Source organism: Canis lupus, chromosome 7 (assembly GCF_048164855.1).
Source record: "Canis lupus baileyi chromosome 7, mCanLup2.hap1, whole genome shotgun sequence".
In the NCBI taxonomy this organism is placed as follows: domain Eukaryota; kingdom Metazoa; phylum Chordata; class Mammalia; order Carnivora; family Canidae; genus Canis; species Canis lupus.
Window position 1 is genome coordinate 31,405,521 of NC_132844.1, and position 24,788 is coordinate 31,430,308.

The 24,788-nt window shown below is 33.8% G+C and overlaps 1 protein-coding gene across 5 annotated transcripts in view; it reads right to left on the reverse strand.

Annotated features, from left to right (window-relative positions):
- BCKDHB (branched chain keto acid dehydrogenase E1 subunit beta) overlaps nucleotides 1–24,788 on the reverse strand; it is a 214,994-nt gene that overhangs the window by 40,132 nt on the left and 150,074 nt on the right. For 3 of the 5 annotated variants that reach the window (XM_072832252.1, XM_072832254.1, XM_072832253.1), the window contains one exon: nucleotides 22,348–22,434. In XM_072832252.1, the coding sequence (XP_072688353.1) occupies nucleotides 22,348–22,434 (87 nt within the window). Of the gene's footprint in view, nucleotides 1–17,846; nucleotides 17,885–22,347; nucleotides 22,435–24,788 lie in introns of all 5 variants that reach the window. The other 2 variants (XR_012033926.1, XR_012033925.1) reach the window with 1 other exon arrangement.

Here is a 24,788-nt window from a genome sequence, read left to right on the forward strand (position 1 = left end):
TATCATCTATTTTTGCCAGCCTTACTCAGTTACAACTCAGAAGTGGATATAACTAGTTTTGAAGACACTTTCTTTTTTCCATCTAGTCTGCTACATTTACTACCTACTGTACACTGTATCTCAACACTAGAGCTTCTTGACACAGGATTATGTAAATCTCACTAGCTGAAACCAGAAGATTCAACAGTTATTCTTTGAGTGCAGGTAATATCATGTGAAGACGTTTTCCTGTGGCTTTTATTATTATTTTCTAGTTTTAATAAAACAAGGTCCTATCTACATTTCTCACTATGCACATTGGAAATTTTGTCTTTTGGGTTATTTTATTTTATTTTTGCATCGTTATCCCATGTAAACTGGCACTGATATTTGTGAATCTCAAAACTAAGTAGTGCTGCCACATGTCACAGATCTGCTTTCTAATAAACGCTGCTTTGTGCTGTATGTTCACATTGCAATGTTTGTTTCTCAGCATAGCTCATATTTCATTTTTTTTCCAGAATTTTGTTTCAGCACTTCATATATCACTTTCCCTTTAATAATGTAACTGAAGAAAACACCAGATCCAAAATATAGTTTAGAGCTAAGCAAAAATAAAAGCTCAGTTAATGATAGAACTAGTTGTTTTCAATTTCTGACTAGTCAGAAAATTTAAATTCCCTTGGTATACGATGACCTATATAACACCATGCTAGCTGTACTAGAAAATGTTTCTATCACCTACTTGATAACATATGGCTTTGCCAAAAAAGTCAGCATTTCAAATAAGTAGTCTTCCAACGTAGTTCATGCTGATTATATCATGATTACAGAACTCGACATTTTGCAAAATAAAAAGGTATATTTAAGCTTTTGGCACTCACAAGAGATCATTCACAAAACTAGTATGAAAAATCTAGGATCAAAAAAAAAAAAAAGAAAATTCTAGGATTTGTTCTCCAAAATTCTTTAGTATAACAGTTTTAATTACATACTTAATATGAAATATATTTCAGTACATGCAAAGATACTTTTCTCCTAGAGTTTTAACATGAGCTTCACATACATATTTCTGATATGAATCATTGATTCACTATTAATTCATCTCCTAATGCAAATATTTAAGTATTATAAGCTGAATCAGACCATAAAGGAATACCTACAGAAAGGTATTCTATTTTACCTTTCACTATTTTTAAATGTGTCTGAAAATAGTTTGCATTCTACAAACAAAAACAATCTTTTTTTGATACATTCTACTTGCCAGATATATAATAGGGAATAGCCGCCATTAAATTGAAAAGCTTCCTTTTCATACATATATAAAGAGAGAAAAAGAGGTGGGGGGAAGAGAAGGGTGCAAAAGCTTAACTGCCAATTTTTAGGGCAGTTCCTGGAAGAAAACAAAATAAAATCTATTTTTCCAAGCGTTTTTACTCCTCTTTTATAAGAATGAATATTTAAGTATTGAAATGATGTTCATGTTCATGCAGGAAAGGGGGGGCAGTTTCGTCTTCATGGCGAAACAAAAGTTTTCTTAATATTCATCTTCTTTTGCAACAACTCTCTGCTTAATTTAAATGAATTTCATTTACGTATAGAAGAAAATGGGTTTTGAGAATACAAAACAAAAAAATAACTACATCTTGGATTCAATAAGAAGAAACAACACAGTCATCAGACACCTCTGAGTAACACCCCACACAGGGAATCCAGTTTCACACTCTCTGTTAGTTTCCTACTTGGTTTGCTGGGATTAATTACTGCTATGTTCGCAATACTTATAGTCAAGAGAGAGCAGATGGAACCTGGAGACAGATGTGGTAGTTTCCAGTTCCTTTACTTGCCTGCTATCCAGCTACAGACAAATTAATTTCCCTCCTCGAGCCTCAATTTTCTAATCTGTAAAAATGAACATAACAAACACTTCATTAAGATAGTGAGAAATGAAATAAAAGGTGTGTCAAGTCCATGGCTGAGCAGTCAGCACACAGTAGGCGCCTGAGAGCTACCCCACCTTCCCCATCCCTCACCCTAGCCTTGTCCTTGCCCTTCAACCATTGCTAGAGAATCTGGACTAAGGAATGCATCAGTCCTGCTGGTGGGTTGTCAGTTCATCTTTCTTAAGAACCAATTATCTTTGGTTTTGTTAATTTCTCTGTAGTCTCTTTTCTTTTTGATTGTTTCTGTTATTATCTTTAATATTTCCTTTCTTCCACTTAGGTATAGGTATATCTTGTTTTTCTTTCCCTTATGGTAGAAACTTTAAACATTGTTTTAAGGGTTTTTTTTTTCCCTTTCTAATATGACCATTTACAGTTATGCATTTCCTCTAAGTACTGTTTTAGCTTCTCTGCACATATTTTATTTTGTGTGGTCATTATTCAATCCATAGGATTTTGTAAATTCCTTTGTTATTTCTTTATTCTACTATTATTAGAATTTTATTTTAATTTCCAAATATTTGAATATTTTCTAGGTATCTTATTAATATCTCATTTAATTCCACTCTGGTTAGATAACACACTATGTAAGATTCCAAATGTTTGAATCTTATTAAAATTTGTTTATGGTATAATAACATATGGTCTATCTTGGCCAACGTTCTTTGTGCACTTGAAAAGAATGTGTGCTCTGCAGTTTTTAGTTATAGATCTGAGTCACCATCTGCTGTTGTTTCCTCTCAGCATGAAGAATGTCCTTTAGTATTTCCTGTAGTACAGGTCTAATGGCAGTCAATTCTCTCATTCTTGCTCATCTGAAAATTTATTTATTTTTCCCTGTATTTTTGAAGGCTAGTTTGCCTGATTGTAGATTTCTGGGTTGTTAGTTTTCTTGCTTCCAGTCTTTTAAAGGTGTCACTTCATTGTCTTCTGACTTCCATTGTTCCTAATGAGAAGTAATACAACTCTGGAATCCTATTCCCTATATGCAATGTTTCATTTTTCCCCCCTTCTGGCTACTGTCTTTGTCTATAGATTCTATGTCTTTGAATTTCCTCTGTTTCTCCTCCCCTTCTGAGAGTTCGATTACAACATTATCTTTGCAACAATATTAAGAGTACAGCTGGAAAAAAAAAAAAAAAGAGTGCACTGAGACCACTCTCATTATTTAGTTAAGTTAGAAAGGGATAAATAAAAGCCCATGTGGATCAATTAAATAAAAAAGCTTATACTAAATTTTCTTAAACACTGTATTAATGATAAAAATTACAGGAAGATTTTAATCACATGCTAACAAATGTAACATTTCTCTATGAAATGAATTTTTCACAATTACTTTCATAATTACTTAAATTGGCATTAACTCTGTAAGTTGTTATTACTCAAAATATGGCATTATAAAAAAGATGAAAAATAATACCACATCCTAAGAAACTTTAAGTTAGTTGTCCAGAGCATTTTTGTATTGTCTGGATCAAATTTTCTGTTTTTGTCTGATCTGTAAGATATTCGGAAGCTATCATCAAAAGTATGTGTTTCTAGCTTTATGTTTAATTTTTTTTAACTACAATTATATTCATTTAAGGAGCAAGATGATCCCTGAGGCTAGATAAGTGCAAAGAGGGCAAAGAGAATTAGAAAATAAGATTAAGCAGTAGAGCTGCTCAGACTATAGTAAGGAGTTAGTATTTCATGGTGAGGATTGGCGGGGGGGTGGAAGCAGGGGAAGTCCACTGGGACAAGGAAATACATGATTTAATTTGCACTTTCAAAAAGCTATTTCAGCTACTCTGAAGGAAAAACTTGCGAGAAAGTAATAATTCAGGGAAGAAAGATGCTGGCTTTGATTTAGGTAGTGGAGGTGCTAGGGGGTCAGATTAGAGCAGTATTTCTAGAGCAGTGCACCACCTGGTGGACTGATTGGAGGGTATAGGGAGAATAGGCATTCATGAGGCCTCCTAGGCTTTTGGCCTGAGGTAGGGAACACAGAAAATAACTGAGTTTGGACATTTGTTTTTTAAAAAACTTTCAGACAGCCAGATGGAGACATGAAGCAAGCAGTTAAGAAATTCTGGAATAAATAATGCCTTTGATAAAGAAGAGAATTAAAAATCACTCACACATATAATTCCTCTACCTAAAAGTAACAAATATCTACTATTTTATAATTCTCTTGAACCTTCCTAAATGAACTTGAAAAAGAACCTTTTCTAAATGCTTTTTACCCAAGAGTGACTATAATAGAAATATCTCAAAAAGGAAATATAACTATAATTTAAAGCAGAAGTCCCTTTTGATCATAGTGTTATTATCTAAAGTTTTTCTCTGAAAAATCTGAAAAGAACCATTCATTAAATAAAAGTACTATCATATAGGATAGTATCTGTCATCCCTAAATATATTAAACTAAATTTTCTACGATGGCAAACCAAGATGCTATGTGAGCTAATCAACTATATTCCAAGTGACAAATGATTTGTTAGCTATTTATTATTTACAATTACAAAATGAGCACTATTTTATAACATTTACTATTATCACTGACTTTTGTTCATTCCTTGATCTTTTTGTAGTTCACTAGTACAATTTGATACTTCAACACCTGATATAATTGGCAGTCCTACCTTTTCAGAGAAGAGACATTCAGCTTTGTACTGGGCATAACCCTTAAAGAGCTATGGAATCAATGAAAAGGTGGCTATTTTTAGCCTAAATTATAGACTATGCAGTAAAATTTTAAATGCTACCATACTATCTAAAATGGATTGCTAGAATCATAACGAAAAGAAATAAAAGAAACTCCCTTCACCCCCCGCCATACACAAAGATTTAAAAGTTCTAGAAATATACAGATTGGCCATTCAGTAATACCTCAGCATTGAGGGTTTTGCCAATCTCCGTTTGCTGGAAACAGCTTCATACTTGTTCACCAGAATTTTAAAATGTGACAGCTATTTATATATGTGCACAGTTACATTCTGTCCCCTTAAACAAAAGGACACTTAGCTACTCCTGCTTTCTAAACTTCTAGGCTTCTCAACACTGAGTGATACTTTAGCCACACTGCATACATGAGCAAAGGCTAAGCAATGAAAATCACAGTCATCAGCCCTAGGACAATATGTGTATACACACACACACACACACACAACTAGTCATGCAAAAAAAAAAAGTTTTAAAATCTTAAAAAAAAAAAAAAAAGGATGACCTTTAAAAGCTTAAAAATCTTTTTAAAGGATGAAGCATAACATGAATAACATAAAACTTTGGAGGAATATACTTGATGGTACATGTAGTTCTGAACCACTGTACGAAATGAAGATGGCTCCAGAGAATGCAGGAGGCAAACAGCCATGATTCCACTTTCTTTTGGAAATAATGTCCTTATTTACTTCATTTTAAATGTATTTTTAATGTCAAGATGCCTGGGTGGCTCAGTGGTTGAGTGTCTGCCTTCAGCTCAGGTCATGATACCGGGGGGTCCTGGGATCAAGTTGTTTTTGTTTTTGTTTTTTTTAAGATTTTATTTATTTATTCATGGGAGACACACAGAGAGAGGCAGAGGCATAGGCAGAGCAAGAAGCAGGCCCCATGCAGGTACTCCAATGTGAGGTTCGAACCCAGGAGCCATTTGATTTTGCCAAGTGGGTCTTTCTCATCAAGGCATTTTTCAAAAACATACATCCCAAAATCAGCATGCAGTTGAATAAATTTTTATAGAATCATTTCAAGCCTTTAATAATTTAATTCAATATAACAAAAATAAAGTTATCTGAAAGACTAAAGTCACTGACATGGTTAATGAATCTCTCCAGATCCTTAATTTACCAATTGGGGAACAATAAAATCTCCCCCTTCAGCAGTTATTTCAAAGAGTCAAACTTGTGAAAGCTAAAAGCTGTCATTAATAGACAAGGGTCATTTTGCCATTCCTTGATTGGTAAAATAGCTAAAAAATAGAAGGCACAGTAAGTTATATAACTATATTTTCATCTTCATTTTGTACATAATACAAACAACTAAACATTCACTTTAGGAAAATGTTAGGTATTTAAAGTTATTTTAAATACATTTAGAAATTGTTGAACATTTTTAAACTATGAAGGATTAATGTCCAGCATAACAAACAAGTCATTAAATGATTCCCAGGTAGTTTGCCAATAACTAAAAATAAATTACACATGAGAATAAGCTGCGGCAGCCACTAGCAAAAACAACCCATCTTAAACTCTTCTTTTACATTTAACAGATATAATCACTGAACAAAGAAATGGTACTTATGCTCTTGAGGGGTTTTTTTTTTTCATTTTTTTCTTTTTTCTTTCTTTTTTTTTTTTTTTTTGTTCTTGGACATTTAAGAAATCTAAATTTGATCTACTAATAATCCTTCTTATCTAGTTCTATTTCCACTAGTACCTGAAGATTTATTTGGGCAACACTATAGTTGACATATTCCCATAAAGTAGCCTAAGTCAATAATTATACACCTCAGTATTCATGGGATGATCCCAATTTGTGCCTACTGTCCATATTTGGAAGATAAAATATACAATCACCTTCATTCCACTACTAGCACAAGACTTCACTGTCCCTAGGAAAGGTTTCCTCTTCACGCAATAGGATGTGAGGCTTGGTAGAAATGAGAATAACTTTTTAAACAAATGGGCCAAGAAAACTGGGTTTAATTTCTTTACTTTCTACCAGTTCACCTCTATTTAGCCTGACATGGAAGCTGAAACAATGATCACTTGCTACACATTGTGAACATTTCTTTTTTTAGATAAATGTATCCTAATAAAGATGTCAGTTGTATTTGACATATAGATGATCCAAGTCTTCACGAAAACCAATGCAAAGATTAAATCACCTTTAAAATGCTTGATTTGCATAGAGCATGAAAAAAATAAGTATTACAGGTGGTCATAGTCCACCTCTACAACCTTAAAAAAATAAAATAAACTTCACTAATAAAAATCTTCATTAAAACAAAGGACTTCAGATTTTATCTATGAAATAGCTATCAATTTTAAAATGTTCTAGATAGGGCAGCCCGGGTGGTTCAGCGGTTTAGTGCCGCCTTCAGCCCAGGGCGTGATCCTGGAGACCCAGGTTCGAGTCCCACATCGGGCTCCCTGCGTGGAGCCTGCTTCTCCCTCTGCCTGTGTCTCTGCCTCTCTGTGTTTCTTATGAATGAATAAATAAATAAAATCATTAAAAAATATATTCTAGATAGTAGAGAGACTGCTGGCCTTACAGTTGTAAAGTAAAAGGCTTTTAACAAACTAGTATCCACCCGAAAAGCCCAACTATCCTTTTCTGTAAATCAAGGAAAGCATCTCTATTTGTAAAACATGGAGTTCTATCCTCTCAGAAAACACTATTATTTAAGGCTAAGTGTCCCCAAGGAAAACAAATTCATTAGCTGGAAAGAATGAACTAAGCCTTGGTTCTAAAAGAATCTTTTTAATAGAAGTCACATACTGATGATGTTAAAGATAACTCTGCTTTAGATTACTAACTTAATGTGTCTTCATGAATGAATAAATACTATTCTATCCCAATTTTGAGTAACAAGGCAAGTAGTAAGAAAAATCATTCAAAACGAACTTTTCAAATAATTGGAAAATTTCTTTAAATAGGACAACCACCATTTCAAGATGGGATTTTTTTTTTTTTTTGAGGATGTTTGTTGTGAAGGTAAAAATGAAAATTGGTCTTCTCTTAAGGAAATAAAAAAATGTACTATAGACTTCTACTTGTTCTATTATTCATTTCAAATTTGGGGGAAAAAAGTCTTTCTTAATTATGTGTCCTAATGATGCCTCTAGTTTCAATTTTGGCAAATTATCCTTTAACAGCATCATTAAAACTACTGTTATCTACGATATTCTTGGAGGAAATTAACAACATAGGTAGAAATATCATCTATAACACCTCGTTCCATTACACTATTTTTTAAAAAAACACCGGAAAAATATACACTCACAAATTTCACATTCATAGATGATTCCCTTTAACAATGCGTCACAAATAGTATTAATTCTGTAAATTTTTAAAATGTCACCTTTGATCAGCCATGTGAAAAAGAAAATATTTGCCTCCATCTAATTTCATTCCTCTAACTTCATCCAGTATTAAAGGGCATTTCTAATTTTTGCCTAAGATGGAAAAGGCTTTCATAAGCACACGCTACCCCAAATAATGCTAGCATGTCCATGGTCAGAGAAGAATTATAGTTTTACCACAAAGATTCATATGTTTGCTGAGGCTAGCAGGAAAGGCAGAGGGAAAAGCAAAGAAGGGAGGCAAGATGGCAAGAAAGGAGGGGGGAAAAAGATACTGTTGGTCTCTGGTGGGCTAACAAAAGGAATCCAAGTGGCATGCTTTCTAATAGGAGCATTTTGCTTTACCTACACTATTGTGGCTCTCATAACTCCAAATATAGGTTAGTCAAGTGCTAGTTTTATAAAATATGTGGGTTTTATTAAAATGGATACTGTATTTAATTTATTAGGTAAATTGATAGCTGCATACATAATAAAACATTCCATCATATTAAAATGGTATTTTATCAATATTTGTATAATACTTCATTATTTTAATGTATCTGAACTATGTTTTGGAACTGCCATAGGAAAGCTGGTTTTAATAAAATATAGGACTGTGTGATATTAGAATATTATTCACAAAATATATTCAATTTGGTCTGCTAAGCACTCTTAGGTAGACATTGATGCCCAGAAAAGTTCATGGTTAGAAAAACAAAGCCTACATTTATTGTCAGGATGCAGAGGCAAGAGATTCTTCAGTAATGAGTTGTAAAGGTAAGATTAAGTTTTAATTTCTTTAACTGCTAATATAGAGTTAACCATTGGTATTTTAAAAGGGATAGATTAGAGGAGAAAATGGTGCCAGAAAATTTGAAAATACAAACTATCTCAGGGAAAACAAAGAGTCTGTCTGACTGATCCAGAAAGTGCTCATAATACAGGCATTGGGAGGTCCGGGGCAGGCACCTAGCTGGCTGAGTCCATCAAGCGTGTGGTTCTTGACCTCAGTGTCATGAGTTTGAGTCCCATGTTGGGTGTAGACATTACTTAAAGTCTTTAAAAAAAACTACACGCATGGGGAGTATTTTATAGCATCTGTAGTTTAAGCTGGGAATATAAAATTGGTGCAGGAAAAAAAATGAGTAGTTATTAAGAGGGTTAACTAATCCTACCAGAAGAAAGCAAATAATCAGGACTTGTAAACAATAATACAACTATAATTATAAATAATGGATCTTGAAATATTAGCCATCTCAAGGCACTTATTTTTAAAAGACTTAATTTATTTATTTGAGTCTGAGAGCATGAGCAGGGGTAGGGGCAGAGGGAGACACAGAGTCCCTGCTGAGCAGGGAGCCTGATATGGGATTCGATCCCAGGACTCTGGGACACTTAATCAACTGAGCCATGCAGGTGCCCCTCAAGGCACTTCTTAAAACATAAATAACTATTCTCCTAAGAGAATAGTCATAAATTACACCTCTTGTTTAATAATTTTGATAAAGACAAATTCTTGGTGCTATCTGCAATATAAAACTACCTTAAATGGTAAATATCATTATATAGTCCTTTAAAGGATTAAAACAGAAAAGCATATTTCTTCAAGCGGATCAAGAAATAAAGTATCTTCTTTAACACAACTTGAAAGAAAATAATCAAATACTCAACATTTTCTCAATCAAATGCAAATTTTCAGACATTCTGCAAATTAAAAAAAATCTTTAACACGTTAATACTGATAGATTTTAAAAATCTACACAGTTATAAACTAGATGATTTTTGCCTATAACTTTCATTTTCAACTGCTTGTTTTTGAGGTAAGTGCTGATTTTAACTTGTTTTAATTTTCACAAGTTTTAGATTCAAACTGAGCAGAAAATTCATTATTCATTCAATAGTTAATCTCTATTTTAACATCTATTTTAAATGTAAGCATGTTTTGGTGATTTGTGAACTCATTCATGAAAAGAGGTGATGGCCTTTGTAACAAAGTATAAACTAATTTGAACTGTAAATTTAATTACACTAAATTACTAAAATAAAATGACCTTTCAACAACGGCAACTTTACTGCCCACCAAGAAGCATGACAAATTAGCTGAGAATTTTGGTTCTGTCTCCAAGAGGCCAACCCAGCCCCTTACAGATTCTGAATACAATGCTGACAAAACACACCTAAAATTTCTTGACAAATTTAATATGCTTCTCCTTATTTCTCTACAATGGCTGAGAGGGTTAGCCAGGTCATGGATAGATGCTCTGCTCTCTCTCCCTTAGAAAAGCTTAAACAATTTTATTGTAGTTTGAAAAATACTAAGATTAAACTTAAAAATATACATATTTTAAAAAGAAGGGAAACTACTGCATGCCAAATAAGGAAATGAAATATTTTCAATTATAATTTTCTTTGAGGATACAACCAGACCTTCAAGAATTGCTCTGAAAGTAAACTACAACTCTTTAGATGCTAAAATATAATTTAAAGGTACCAAATCATAGAAATAATGACTATAACTTTTAAAAGAAAGTAATTTTTTTAAGAAAATCTATTTTACTCATTAAATAGTCTATTCATTCTAGGAAACTTCACTGATTACTATATAAAAGTAAATGTCCTGGGGGCACCCAGGTAGTACAGTTGGTTAAGGGTCCGACTCTTGGTTTCAGCTCAGGTCTGATCTCAGGGTCCTGGGATCAAGCCCTACATTGGGCTCCACATTCAGCATAGAGTCTGCTTAAGCATCCCGTTCCCTCTCCTTCTGCCCCTCCTCTCAAAAACGCTCTCTCTCTCTCTCTCTCTCTCTCTCTGTCTCTCAATTATTTTTTTTTTAAAGTAAATGTCTTTTTTAGCCTCACTAGAGAATTAAGAGGAGAAAAAAAGTATCACTGGTTTATTCACAAGAAAGAATAAAAGAATAAGATAAATTCTGTCAGAAGTACACAAAGTAGCAATGCAAAGGACAAGGGCACATGGTATATCAGTACTTATTTTGGAAGTTAACTCATAAACACAAAACAAACCTTTTTTGGGGGGTGGTGGTCAACAACTAGCAGTTTTTGTGACTAGCAATTTCTATATGCAACACAAACCAGCAAGACATTCTTCTTCAAAGAAATAGCTAACAGCAGTGGTGCTTGGGGCAAACAATTCATTTAATTATTTGAGTGTCTGCTTAGTGCTGGCCACTGGGCTCACCGATGTGAACAAGCCACACGTGGTCCTCAAGCTCACAAAGCTCGCCTTCTGCTGGGGCAAGAAGGACACTGAACAAATAAAGAAGACACCTACAGACAATTCAAAGGCTATGAGGACAGTAAGACAGAGTAATGTGTGTGTGTGGGGATACTCTGGGGTGGACAGCTACCGGAGACAGGATATGGGAGAGCCTTTCTGAGGAGGTGCCAGTTCAAAACTGAGGTTATTGGGGAATCCACATACTCTTTAAATAATGTCTACCTCATGATTTAAGACCATGTTTATAACATAACTTTTCACTTGAGTACACATCCTTTCAAATGTTCCAGCAGTTGATTTTTCCCATCCAACTGGCAGATCAGTCAGTTGTAAGCAGGATAGACAGGAGTGGTTTTGGGATATCACCAAAAAGGACACAACAAAATGCTAACCAGAGGTTACAGAGAAAGGAAGAGAGGAGAGAGGTACATAATGAATGTGTCTTTGAATTCAAAGGGGACTACTTCTGACAGGAAAAAATATTAACCATTGTATGAGAGAAAACTGGAGCATTTTATCATTACCCAGAAAGATAGAATGTAGATGATCTTTCTCCTGACTGGCTTCCGTCCAAAAAGATTTCAAAAAGAATGACATCAATCTTTTGTAAAGCCAATACAAAAGGAGGGAGAGAAAAGAAGAAGGGGATCCAATGTTAGTCTCAGTATCACTGACCAATTAACATGGGAAGATGAAATAATCTGAATATCCCAATATGATGATGCTTTCACTTTTATAATGAGAACAATAAATCAAATAGACCATGCATGTGAGGGATGGAACATATCTGCAGAATACAGAATCTATGTACTAGGGCTTACTGGTTTTAAATCCCTCTCACATCCCACAAATCTGAGGAAGTAGCCACTAACACTAAGACAGTAATTCCTCAAATGCAAAGGTACATGATTAAGGAATCATGTCACAGTAAAGTACTATGATATTTTAAAAATCAAATTTATGAGCAAAGTAGGTGTTCTTATTTAAAACAATTTAGCAAGAACTGGAAGATTTACCATGACATATATGACACATCTAACTACAAAAAAGCTTTTAATTATTATAAATGCTTCTGTACATAGAAAATTTAGAAATTATGAGAAGAAAATATAAATCCAAAAAAGTCATATTTTATAAGCTGTTTTCCCCCTATACCTAGATATACATATTTTTTTTCTTTCCACAAGTGGGCAAGTAAAACACTGGTAGGCTTGCATAGTGAGTTTTCATTTACTATTATAGGCATACAAATGTTACCCTGCCGTCAACAATTCTTTTAATGATTTTCATAAATCTCTAACATTCATCATATGGAGAAACCATAACTTATTCCACTGTATTCCTGTTGTCATTAGTATTTTTTACAATATTTTCCTAACAAATGACAGGAACTGAGAAAAATACCCTTCTATATTTTTGTGTGGAACTCCAAAGTGAGGATTTCAAGAATTCTGAGTCAGAGGAAATGCATACTTTGATGAGTCTCAGTACTCATTCCCAAACTGACTTCTTAGAAAGATCAATCAATATGTATACTCACCTTGAACCAGTTCAACACTGAATACAATTTATTTTTAAGCAGTATGATTCTTATGAGTAACAAATGATAGGTATCTCATTTTTGAAATTTCCATTTTTAGCCATAAGTGGTATATCTTCTCATGTTTACTGGCCACTAACGGTTCTAAAAAATTAATCTGTCTCTGATCTTTTAAAGGTGCTAGTAGTTTCCGTATTGATATTTAAGAATGTTTAATACAATATAATCTTTTGTCATGTGCCTCAATACTGACCCAGTTGTCGTCCTCTAATTGTGCTTGTTTTTGTCACACAATTATTTTTCACTTTATGCAAATATATTAATCGATGATAATATGGGGGATCTTGTTGCTTTCTAAATTTCTGCTCAAAAATTTCCTATCCACCTTGGGGCACCTGGGTAACTCAGGAGGTTAAAAAACTGACTTGTCATTTTGGCTCAGGTCATGATCTCAGGGCTCCACACTCAGTGCAGAGTCTACTTGAGATTCTTTCTTCTCCCTCTGCCCCTCACCACCCCCACCAAATAAATCTTTTTAAAAATTTATTACCCATCTTAATATCAGTTATTTTCTACATTTTTCTTTTAGATTGTATGGTTTTCTTTCTTTTTAAGTCTTTTTAAGTCTTTCTTTCTTTTCTTTCTTTCTTTCTTTCTTTTTAAGTCTTTTTAAGTCACCACCCCCACCAAATAAATCTTTTTAAAAATTTATTACCCATCTTAATATCAGTTATTTTCTACATTTTTCTTTTAGATTGTATGGTTTTCTTTCTTTTTAAGTCCATTTAGAGTTAAAGGGCAGGTTTGAGAGTTTTTTTAAAAATTCCACTAGGTGGGTTGGAGGGGTAAGGAAGAAAATGAGGATGAAAAGGGAGTGAGGGAGGGGTTCAAAAGGAGAAAATGGCATTCCATGTTGAGTGAACAGCATTTAGAACAGCATAAACTGACTTCTATTTTATGCCTCTCCCTCTCCTTTGTTAAAAGTCATGTTTCATGAAGTCATGTTTCCTTGTTTAAGTCTTCACTCATTCATTCACTGACCCAAATATAATACGGCCTCCATCCTGGCTACAACCCTACATTCATAAAAGTCACCAATGTCTTCCAGTTACAACCATCAGTCTATAGCTTCTATTAAATGCTTCTAGACTCTAGGGACACCTGGGTGGCTCAGCAGTTGAGCATCTGCCTTTGGCTCAGGGCATGATCCCAGAGTCCCAGGATCAAGTCCCACATCAGGCTCCTTGCATGGAGCCTGCTTCTCCCTCTGCCTGTGTCTCTGCCTCTCTCTGTGTGTCTCTCATGACTAAATAAATAAATAAAATCTTTAAAAAATCATATTAAAAATTGCTCTTGACTCTAGGAACATTTAATAATGTTGGCTACATACTCTATGGTGAAACTCTCCCCACCTATCTTCTGTAGTGACTTTCTTCTACTCACTTTTTTCTGGCCACTGCATCCCACACTCCTTCACAGCTCTACTTTCTCTTAAATGTTTCTTCTTTTGAAATTTTCTTCTTAAGACTAGCCTTTTCTTATATGATCATACCCATATCCCTCACCTCAGCCATCATAAGATGATAAATCCTTAATCTTCTCCTATATCTTAGATGCTCTTCTGAGTCGCAGACACATATTTTCATTCTCCTCTCAAATTCTGTAAATCCAAAATGAATTCATCATCTCCCACAAAAGATGTGCTTACGTCTGTTTTTCAATAATATTCCCCAGCTCAGTGAAATTCCCCAGCACCTCCATTCTAAAATCACCTAACCTAGAAACCAAGCTAGGCCTTATTCTTAACTCCTGTCTGCCTCTTCTGTCATACAACCCAGTTTCTGAACTACTCCCTGTTTCACCAGTCAGCAAGTCTACCTTTCAAATTCTCCCTCCTTTAAAATTCACCTGTATCTACACCACCACTCTCATGCCCTTGACTTAAAAGACCCCCAATCTCTCATTTAAATTACTCAAGTAGGGACTCCGGGTGGCTCAGGGGTTGAGCATCTGCCCCAGGGCATGATCCCGGAGTCCCAGGATTGAGTCCCACATCAGGCTCCCTGCATGGAGCCTGCTTCTCCCTCTGCCTGTGTCTCTGCCTCTCTCTCTCTCTCTCTCTCTCTCTCTCTCTCTCTCATTCTCTCTTTCTGGGTCTCCTCATGAATAAATAAATAAAAATCTTTTAAATAAATAAATAACTCAAATAGTTTCCCTGTTAATCTCTGTAACTTCCTCCCTCACCCTTCATGATGCATTCTCAACACAAGTGCCAAAGAATTTTTTCCTAAATTGTAAATCCTTCCAAGTTAATTTCCTGCTTAAAATCCTTTTAATTAAATAACAAAAATAATTGTGACTATTGTTTTCCTGTTGCAGATGGTTGCTGGTTTACCATGGTTCAATTTACAGTTTTTTGACATTATGATGGTGTGAGAGTGATACACATTCAGTAGAAACTAAGAAACTAACCTTCGAATTCCTTTTTCTTTTAAAGATTTATTTATTTATTTATTCATTCATTCATTCATTCATTCATTCATTCATGAGAGAGAGAGAGAGAGGCGCAGAGACATAGGCAGAGGGAGAAGCAGGCTCCATGCAGGGAGCCAGACGTGGGACTTGATCTGGGGTCTCCAGGATCACAACCTGGGCGAAGGCAGCGCTAAACCGCTGAGCCACCCAGGCGTCCCTAACCTTCAAATTCTGAATTGTGATCTTTTCCCAGGCTTTCCCTCATTATGCTGAGCAGCGCTGTGAGCCACAGCTCATAATCAGCCAGGAATCATGAGGGTGAGCAACCCACACATACAACCATTCTGTTTTGCACTTTCAGCTCAGTACTCAATGAATTACATGAGATATTCAGCACTTTACTACAAAATAGACTTTGTGTTAGATGATTATGCCAAACTGTAGGCTAATATAAGTGTTCTGAGCACATTTAAGTTCGGCTAGGCTAAGCTATGATATTTGGTAGGTTAGGTGTATTACATGCATTTCTGAGTTACAATGTTTTCACCTTATGATGGATATATTGGGACCTAGTACTGAAAGTTGAGGAAGAGCTGTACTTCCTATTTGCCAGGAAATTTATGAGGGGTATTTAAAATACATTATATGGGAGAACTGAAATTTATTACTTATGTGAGATGGCTCTGCTCTGTCAAACCTTTTCCTCCACACAAAACAAATTCCTTAGTATTACATATAAGATAAATTACGGTCTAAACCCTACCAACTTGTTGATCCTTACTTGGTGTACAGCCTCATATACTACTTTTCAACCATAATCAAACCACTGAAATAACTAGAAAATAATTTCTTTTTCCTGCCTCCTTATTCCTTCTTCCTAGAATCACAATCCACCTTCACCCTCAGGGTCATACACATCCTCCAAGAGTTAACTCAGCTTACATATGGATTAGGTGATCAAGTTTTTTTATAGTCCCACAGTCCACAGAATATTTCTATATCCAAACATATACCACAATATAACTATCTGTTTAGCATCTATTTTTCCTACTAAACTTGTGTCACTAAAACACGAGCTCCCATTTCTTAAATGAAATGCCCAGATTGAGGCTGTGCCCAGAACACTCAGTAAAGTTTGGCTGCAGGAATTAATTATCATTCAAGAAAGGGTCAGTAGGACAGCACACTGGAGTCATAAGAAGATATGAGAAATAATACCAGAAACATTGGTTGGGCAGATGAAGACCTTTAATGACAACATCAAGATCTTATTTCTATAGCCCAAGAAGACCTACTGGAGTACTCAAACAGAGGATGGGCAAAATTTGATGTGTTTTAAGAGTACAGTGAATAGTAATTTGGTAAGATGTGAGAGGCTGCAGGGCAGACAGAAGTAAGGAAACAATTTAAGAGGTCCAGAAAGAGTTGAAGAAAAATAGAGTTCATTTTGAGATAAGCTGATTTCCAGAAATTGGCAGATATCCATGTGCTGATGTCCACCTTTTCTCACTGCTTCATGTTAAAAAAAATCCCTTCACATAAACCATTTTATCATACAAATTTCTTGTCACTATCAAAACTAGCATGAAGTTGAAATTTTGAATCTAATATTCAATAAGCAGACTAAGTCCTGAAGGTTTCAAATTTGAAAGTTTTAAGAACAGCCATGCAAATGCTTGGGACTGCTCAAGAAAGAATGGGGAGATGAAGGCTGAAGGTAAAACCTTGGTCACATTTATACAACTGAGCAAAGGAGAAAGAGACACTGGCATGATCAGGGCAAGGAGCATAACTTGGTGTAACTACTTGGATGTAACTACAAACTACAAACAGTAATGGAGCAGCCCCAGCCATGATGCATTCCTGGAAAGATTTAGCCTTTGGTTCATATCTATGGCCATAGAAACTGCTGAACACTAAACAGGTTTCCAGGCAAAATTCCATTTTAAAAAAAGGCCATTGTCTATCTGAACACTCTATGTTCAACCATGTTTCTAATGTTCTGGCTCCATTTAAACAGGTTTTTTTTTTGTTTTTTTTGTTTTTTTTTGTTGTTTTTTTTTTTTTTTTTTTTTAAACAGGTTTTAATATGGAAGTACACTTCTCCTGATTGTTATATCTGTTGTTTTTGGCAAGTGTCTTGCATCATTGGTTAAAAAAAATAAATTTAAAAAGATTAAGATTATAAAATTGCAGTAAACTATTCATCAAATTACTACTCCGATAGCTTTCTCTGATGGCTCTTACTTTGCAATGTCATAATTTTAATTAAACATTTTCCACAAGGATAAAAACTCAAGACCACTTAGGAGTTTCTCTTTCTCCTTCAGACTGATGTTTTTAGGCAGAGTTGGTAAATTTGGTAGGAATAAGAAGTTTATTTTTAAAAAATCCTTCTGTACAATCCTTTCTAAGATGAAATGGTAAAGAAAGGCAAAATTCCTTTAAGTGAAAATTATGAAAGTTTCCGTTTACTCAGTGATTTGTGTAAACCCTATAAAAATCCTCTCAAAGTATTAGAATATGATTACCTTAAAAATATATGTCAGTATGCACAACTTCTGAGTCCTTATTCTAGGAAAAGAGACCGCACAGAAAGGATGGAACAATGGTATGGAAACTTACCATCCTCTCCAGTTGGACTCTTTATTGCAGACTTATTGCTTCCATGTGTTAAAAAAAAAAAAAAAAGAAAGAAAGAAAGAAAGAAAGCAAATCAAACCTTTAAGCCAACCCCAATCCCTAAAATTTTTGGCACTCTTATTGAGCATTGAATCCAGAGGAAAAAAAACCAAAACATTTTTTTTTTTATCACAAGCCTATCAGAGTCAAGATTTATTTCATCATTATGGGAATGTGTTAGAAATTAATAAAAAGGTTGGTCTCTACTAGGCTTAAAGAAATTATACTATTTAAGGCTGTTAAAATAGCACACATTATTTGGCCTTAACACTTAAATAAATAATGCCTATTTTGAACATTGCATTCTAGAACATATAATATCAATTAATTAGAGGAATACTAAAATGGATGAGGTTGACACATTTCTTTTGCACAGAAATGCTTTTTTTAAAAACCTATGGTTACTGAAAACTGAGGAATACAAACATCACATATAATTAATTTATATAATTTTCTGGAACAACGAAATCTTTGCTCAAACTACACGATGAGGTCAATGAATTACCTAAACTCTGTTTTCTTTGCACTCTTCTACAAATCAGAGTGCCCAATGGAATGCATAACTCCCTAAAAGCTGCGTATCTCCAACTTTCAGTATGTGTCAAATGAAAGAAGGAAAAAGTTCCCTCACCCCCAAAGTGAGAACAGATGGGAATGTAAAATTAGATGGGAAGAGACAGTGAAGCTTTGGATGACCGACCAAGAAATCTTCCCTAGAGGGGGAGCCAAATATACCAGATCTTGGTTTGTTCTGCCTCCCAGTGAACTTCCAAATTCAATCCAATAGGAATGAAAAGCAGTTCTTAGATTTGATGCATTGGTTTTGATTTCTATAAGCATTCATATAAATTTCATGAAGAAGCTATTGACAAATATGTTTTTAAAATGTTATGTTTAATCACGTCTGTGAGTTTAACGTTACTTCGAACTAACACTGTTAACAATGAGTATTTTTTTAATAAAATAAATGGCTTTATGAAAAAGAGGCAACAGGCATGAACAAACAAAATGCGGACAGTGAATTCCTTGTAAGACGGAAGAGCCATCTGCCATAAATTAAAAAGTTATATAAATAAAGTATGAATACATTTCATATTCATTCTTTTCATATTTTGTCTGTACAACTAAAAAAAAAAAACAATTTAATAGCAATGCCAGCAATACTTCTTATACCCAGCAGAAAAATGTTCTGCTGATACTCAATCTTATAATAATATAATTTTTCTACCTAAAAATACCAACTATAAACTTAAAAGAATACTCCCTATAGTGCTTATTATCTTCAATATTTTTTATCTTTAATATGGGTAATAAACTTTAAAGGAAACAGAAAATGGTGTTCTCAGATTTGAACGTATTTTAAAAAGGTAGATTTCTTGTGAATTATCATTCTCTTAAAATATTGTCATATGAAGAACAGTTTTTTGTAAGAGTAATCATGACCCTTTGAAGAACCACTAGGAATCTTTCACAAAATAGTGCTTGTGTAGCAGATTTTTTTGGTGTGTGCTTATTTTTGCATAAAATTTACATTCATTGATACAACAATGAGCATAACTCAGTATTTTAATCAAGAGTGCTCAAAATTTATAAATCACTTTCATCCATAATTTCAAACTTGTTTTCCAAGACAATGATAAGTTCTACGTGTACCTTTTCCCAGCTGTCCCAGAAAATTGGCTTTCAATATCTTAACGCTGTTGTGTCTTTTTTTTTTTTCAAAAAAAAAACCTTACATTGTAGTTTACACAACAAAAAAGAAATATAGAAATATGAATCATTCCAAGTGATGAAAAGCAACTGCACCTCACACTTAAGTAATTTCAGTTTAAACAATTCAAGGCACTGGTAATGCGATGTAGGTTTCACTTCTAACAGGGAACAGGCTTTCCATAAAAAAGATGCTCAGTATAGGACACTGCACTCAGTTGAATATGTGCGTGAAACAATTACTGAAAAGAAGACTTTATTCTTCAGATTACTCTGAGTTATGTGGAAACATTATTACCGAAAAGGAGGAAAAAAAAAAAACTCTCAAGGTGTCTTTTTTTTTTTTTTTTTCCTCTCTTACCAATACAAAAAAGCCACAATAGGCAAACATTTGAGGATACGGGTTGATTATATTTTATTAAAATCTATTTTCCATACTCTACATTTATGCAAATAAAATCTAAATTAAGCAGAAACACTATTTTCAAAATCATCCTCATACTAATCAAACTAATCCCCTAAAACCTCAAATGCAGATCCCTCTACATTATTGCCTTAACTCATTTTATAGTTAGTTGGTTGAATTATTTTAACCTGGAAAAGGAACATTTTATAATAAATTTAAAACTTCTATCTTCCCTTGGGGCTTGGGGGAACTTTGAATAAAGAATGCATATGCACAAACTCAACATTTACTCAAGACTCCTGTCCTAGCTGCAGATCCTCCACTGTCTTTTTAAACTGGGTAAGTCAAACACACTCTCGGCAACAAAAACTCGTGTGTAAAGGGAATAGGGTCAGATTAGGTCATGATTTCTCAGACGGTAGCCTGCAAACACCTATGGGGATATTTCTGGGAGTATGAGAGGGTGACAAGGGGTCTTGTTTTAATTTTGGTGTCTTCATGTTATGATATAAATATAATTACATTTTGGATAATCTCATTCACAACTTTTACCACCAATTATTATCACATAATTTCAGGATCTGATTTTCACACAGTGGTTATGATCCTGTTCCTGTTTGCTTTTTGTAATTACTGTGTTTAACTCATAATATGGTATTCCTCAAACTGAAATTCACAAATGTATTCTTGAGGCCTGATATTTTTCTGTTAATACAAGTCTACATACTATTCAAGACCAATAGACACTAAATTAGATCTAATTCCTTTCCTGTCTGAAAAATATGGGACACTCTACTGCAGTTTACTAATAATTTATGGAGATCCAGTCTAAGTGTAGAGAAAGTGGTCTTCACCAGAGGTATTATAATTTCTATGTTTTACTTGTTTTCTTTTTACATTTAAATGAAAATAAAATTTTTGAGATAACAATACAGCATTCAGCAAACAATGAATAAGGCTATCAGATCAAAGTTCTCTTACCAAGTCACTATCATTTCAAATGATTTAGTAGACTACATATTAAAAAGTATCAGAGAATTCCAGTTTATTTTTCCAGTTTTGTCTCTGACTTGACATAGCATCTTGGTTTTAGAGTGATTTATTCTTATAACCCCCATTTTTTTTTTTACCAAGTTACTACATTATGCTACTCAATGAATAAAATGCACAATAAATGCCAGGCACAGATGTTATATAATGATAAGTAGTACGCTTTAGATTTTTACTTAATAAATTTTAAAAACAAATCTTCAAAACTCAAATATTTTATTTCCTTAATTTTTTTAGTGACTATAATGTATAAAAATTATGGTATACTTTTTTGATATAAATTATGGATTATGTCTAATGACATTTATCTTTAAATCTGATTCATCTAATTTTAAAATATTTACGATGCTGTCAATTTGCACTTAAAGATAATTTATTGGTAGAAATCATTGTTTACTGGTTAAAAGTTCAACTTACAAAAACTTATCATTACTCATATATCATAATTTTATGTCAAATTTTTAAACCATATACTCTTGAAGGAATTCTCAACATATATATTAACAGCAGAATCATCTTAACACCAGTAAAGAGAAATAAAATGTTTGCAAACTGCAAAGATATCTGAAATTTAAAATGCATATACTTTACATTTAAAATAGTTATTGAATTTTAATTTACAAAATTAGGAAAAATGAAACTCATTTATATCATCTTATTCCTATCTGTGGTATAAATGTAAACAAAAGTTTTAAACAAAAATCCCTCATAAAGCAGTATATGGAAATTTTTTCCTCCTTATTTGCAGCAATTTAACTGAATGCTTTTTAAAAAGGTTTTAAACCATTTCTAAAGCATGGCCAATAGCAGAACATAATATGATTATTAATTAAACTAACAAAAAATCACTTGTTGATTTTGAAATTATATATTGAATTTATATTGACTTTTGACAGATGCATTTTTCTGTAAGGTGAAGTCTGTGAAAACCTAAGATCAATCTATTGCATAAGAAGTTTAAGTTTTATCAAAAGAGAAATACCACATTCAGATTTAAAAGTCTTCCTTCTGGTTATACTAGCAAACAAAACTAACATCAGTTTTGTAAACTCGTTTCAAACTTTCTTCTTCTTATAAAGGAATTCTCAGCTTTTATTACTTCAAGATTTCTTTTCTAGAAGATGTAATTAGACCATTAACTAAAAGACCGTGGAATCAAATGGAAAACGTGCATTTCCAAAAACTACATACTTTTATATATTGTGATAAGGAACTTTCTTCTTGGAATAGACAAGTGCAACTGCACAAATGTTAAAACCAGTGCCAAAGTTACTCTACCTGAACTGTAGAGCTGATCTCCGATGCAAAGCCGCCTGTCAAGGGAGCCTCGTGACTGATTAACAGTCGCCCTGTTTTGATCACAGACTGAAAGAGAAAAGGAAAATCTGATGTTGAAGAGAATACATATCTTCAAGTATATGATGGCAGTTTTGATTAAGAAATAAAAACAAGGTATTTCAATCCAATACATAATTAAAAATTAGTAATACAATTTTATGCCAAATAAGTTGTAACTCTCTCACAGTACAGTTATTTGATATTTGCAGTTACAAAATTTTTCAATATAGTTTATAGTCCTACTACAAAAGAAAAATGTGATTTATAATTCTGTCATTAAAATGCATTCTATTATAAAATACTTCTGTGTTACAAACTAAATTATTTCATGTTTTTATCACAAAATTATTTTTTTCATACTACCTTAAGAATGAAAGTGCTTTTTTTTGGTTCATTTTTGGGTGTATTTGCATATAAACAAACAGCCTTAGGAAATACTGTTTTGTGGAGTAGGAAAACATAAAAATAGCATATAAAAGCTGTAACGCAGGCAAAGCTCAAGCCACTAGATTTTCGAGGAAACCTAACAGGAAGAAATCACTGAAGTACAAGGGTTACAACTGTCTTTGTTCATCTGTATTAAAATCTGGTTAATGACCACAACTCCATTTTAACATAGAAAATGTCACAAACAAAAAGATGTCCTTGGATTACTGGCTCAGTATGGTTGTTCACCCAGACTGGCATATTTTATACATTAATAAATCAAAAAGAATAGCTCATAATATCATAGCAGGATGCCAGCTGTGTTGGAAGGTAAAAAACATTAAAATCAACAGCAAGTTACTGTTTCAAATATGTTGAATAATTGACATGTCACCTAAGAGACGGGGTAATTTCTCTTCTATGTGTCTAATAATTTGATACCACCTTTCCTAAATTATACATTAATATTTTGTGAATACAAGATCTTCCAAGCAAATACACATATATAAATTAAAAGATTTCCTTCATTCTGAGCAATTAGAGTATAAAATCTTAAAGTAGCAGATGTTAAACTCCAAGATATGGCCAGTAGCCATGATAAAAATAAGTTATTGTATCTACTGAGTAAATAGTGACTTAAGAATATAAAATTTCATGTACACCTTAATGAATATGTTTCCCACCTCCAATGAAATGCTAACCTTAGTATAATAGTATTTGGATTTTATCACTGTAATTAATTTATGAAAGTCCTAAATTAAATTTTAATGCACCTGGTTAGAAATATACAGAGACAAAAATAGTCCACAATCACAAGAAAAAAAAAAATGCGTTCTCAAAGTACTCTCTAAAAATAGTCTTAACTACCAATTTAAAAAACCAGATTCAACAACCAACCCTTTCTTATTACTCTGAAAACCCAAAGTCTACCAATGTATAAGTGTCCAAGGATGGCATAGCCAAAATCCATCCCAGCTACAGGATGCATCTTAAGTCTCTGGAAGGTAGAAATAAGAAACTTCTATAAAAATGCTACTGTCACCTTAAACCCCCATACAACGGAACTGGTATTTTTTTTTTTTAATTTAAACTGAGTCCTATCCAAGATCAAATGACAGCCCTCAGAATGATCCCTGAAGGCCCATAAGCAACCAGGACAGATAGCCTGGCTTCCTATAGCCTGCAGAATATAATAGGGAAACTAAGCACAGATGTAGCCAGGATAAATGCTTCCAATCCTTGGAGTTCATGCAACACGATGAAACCCAGAGACCTCCTGGGTGTCTTTCAGCAGGAGAAAAGCTAAGCATACCAAGACAGAGCAATACAGTTGGGTTTTATGCAGCCATGAAAAAGTCTGAGGACAGGGAAAGGTGCCTATGGTAAATTAATTGATAAAATGAGCAAACTGCAGAACAGCATAATCTCATTTTTACAAAAAACCACCACCATGGCAGTTGGGACACCAATAAACATAGCTGAAGCAACATGTGTAAATTGTCTAGAGGGATTCAAAACTTGTTTCTCCTAAGGAGCGACACTAAAGGAATTACTGGAAAAAGATTTTATGTAAAAAGAATTTTTATATTATTGCAAGTATTCCCAGTAAGTCATTATTAAGTAAAGGTAAAGCCCTTGAATTAATGCTGAAAGTTACAAGTACACAGTGTGTTGTAGTCATAATCTCCTCAAAGAAATCTAACAACGTTTTTTAAAAATAGTATTTTAGGAATAGCTTCCAGTACAAGGAACCCTGAGGTCCCAAGCTACAGCAGCAAATAGGCACACTAAAAACATAGGGGGCCAGTCTTGGCCTGCCAGTCTCTACATGCTGAGATCCATGGCAGGATTATAACTAACTCACCTCTTGACCCTTAAACTCTTGGATCTTATACAACATGGTCAATAAACTATTAGTATCAGAGAAGATGAAGCTCCTCAACACCTCCATATGT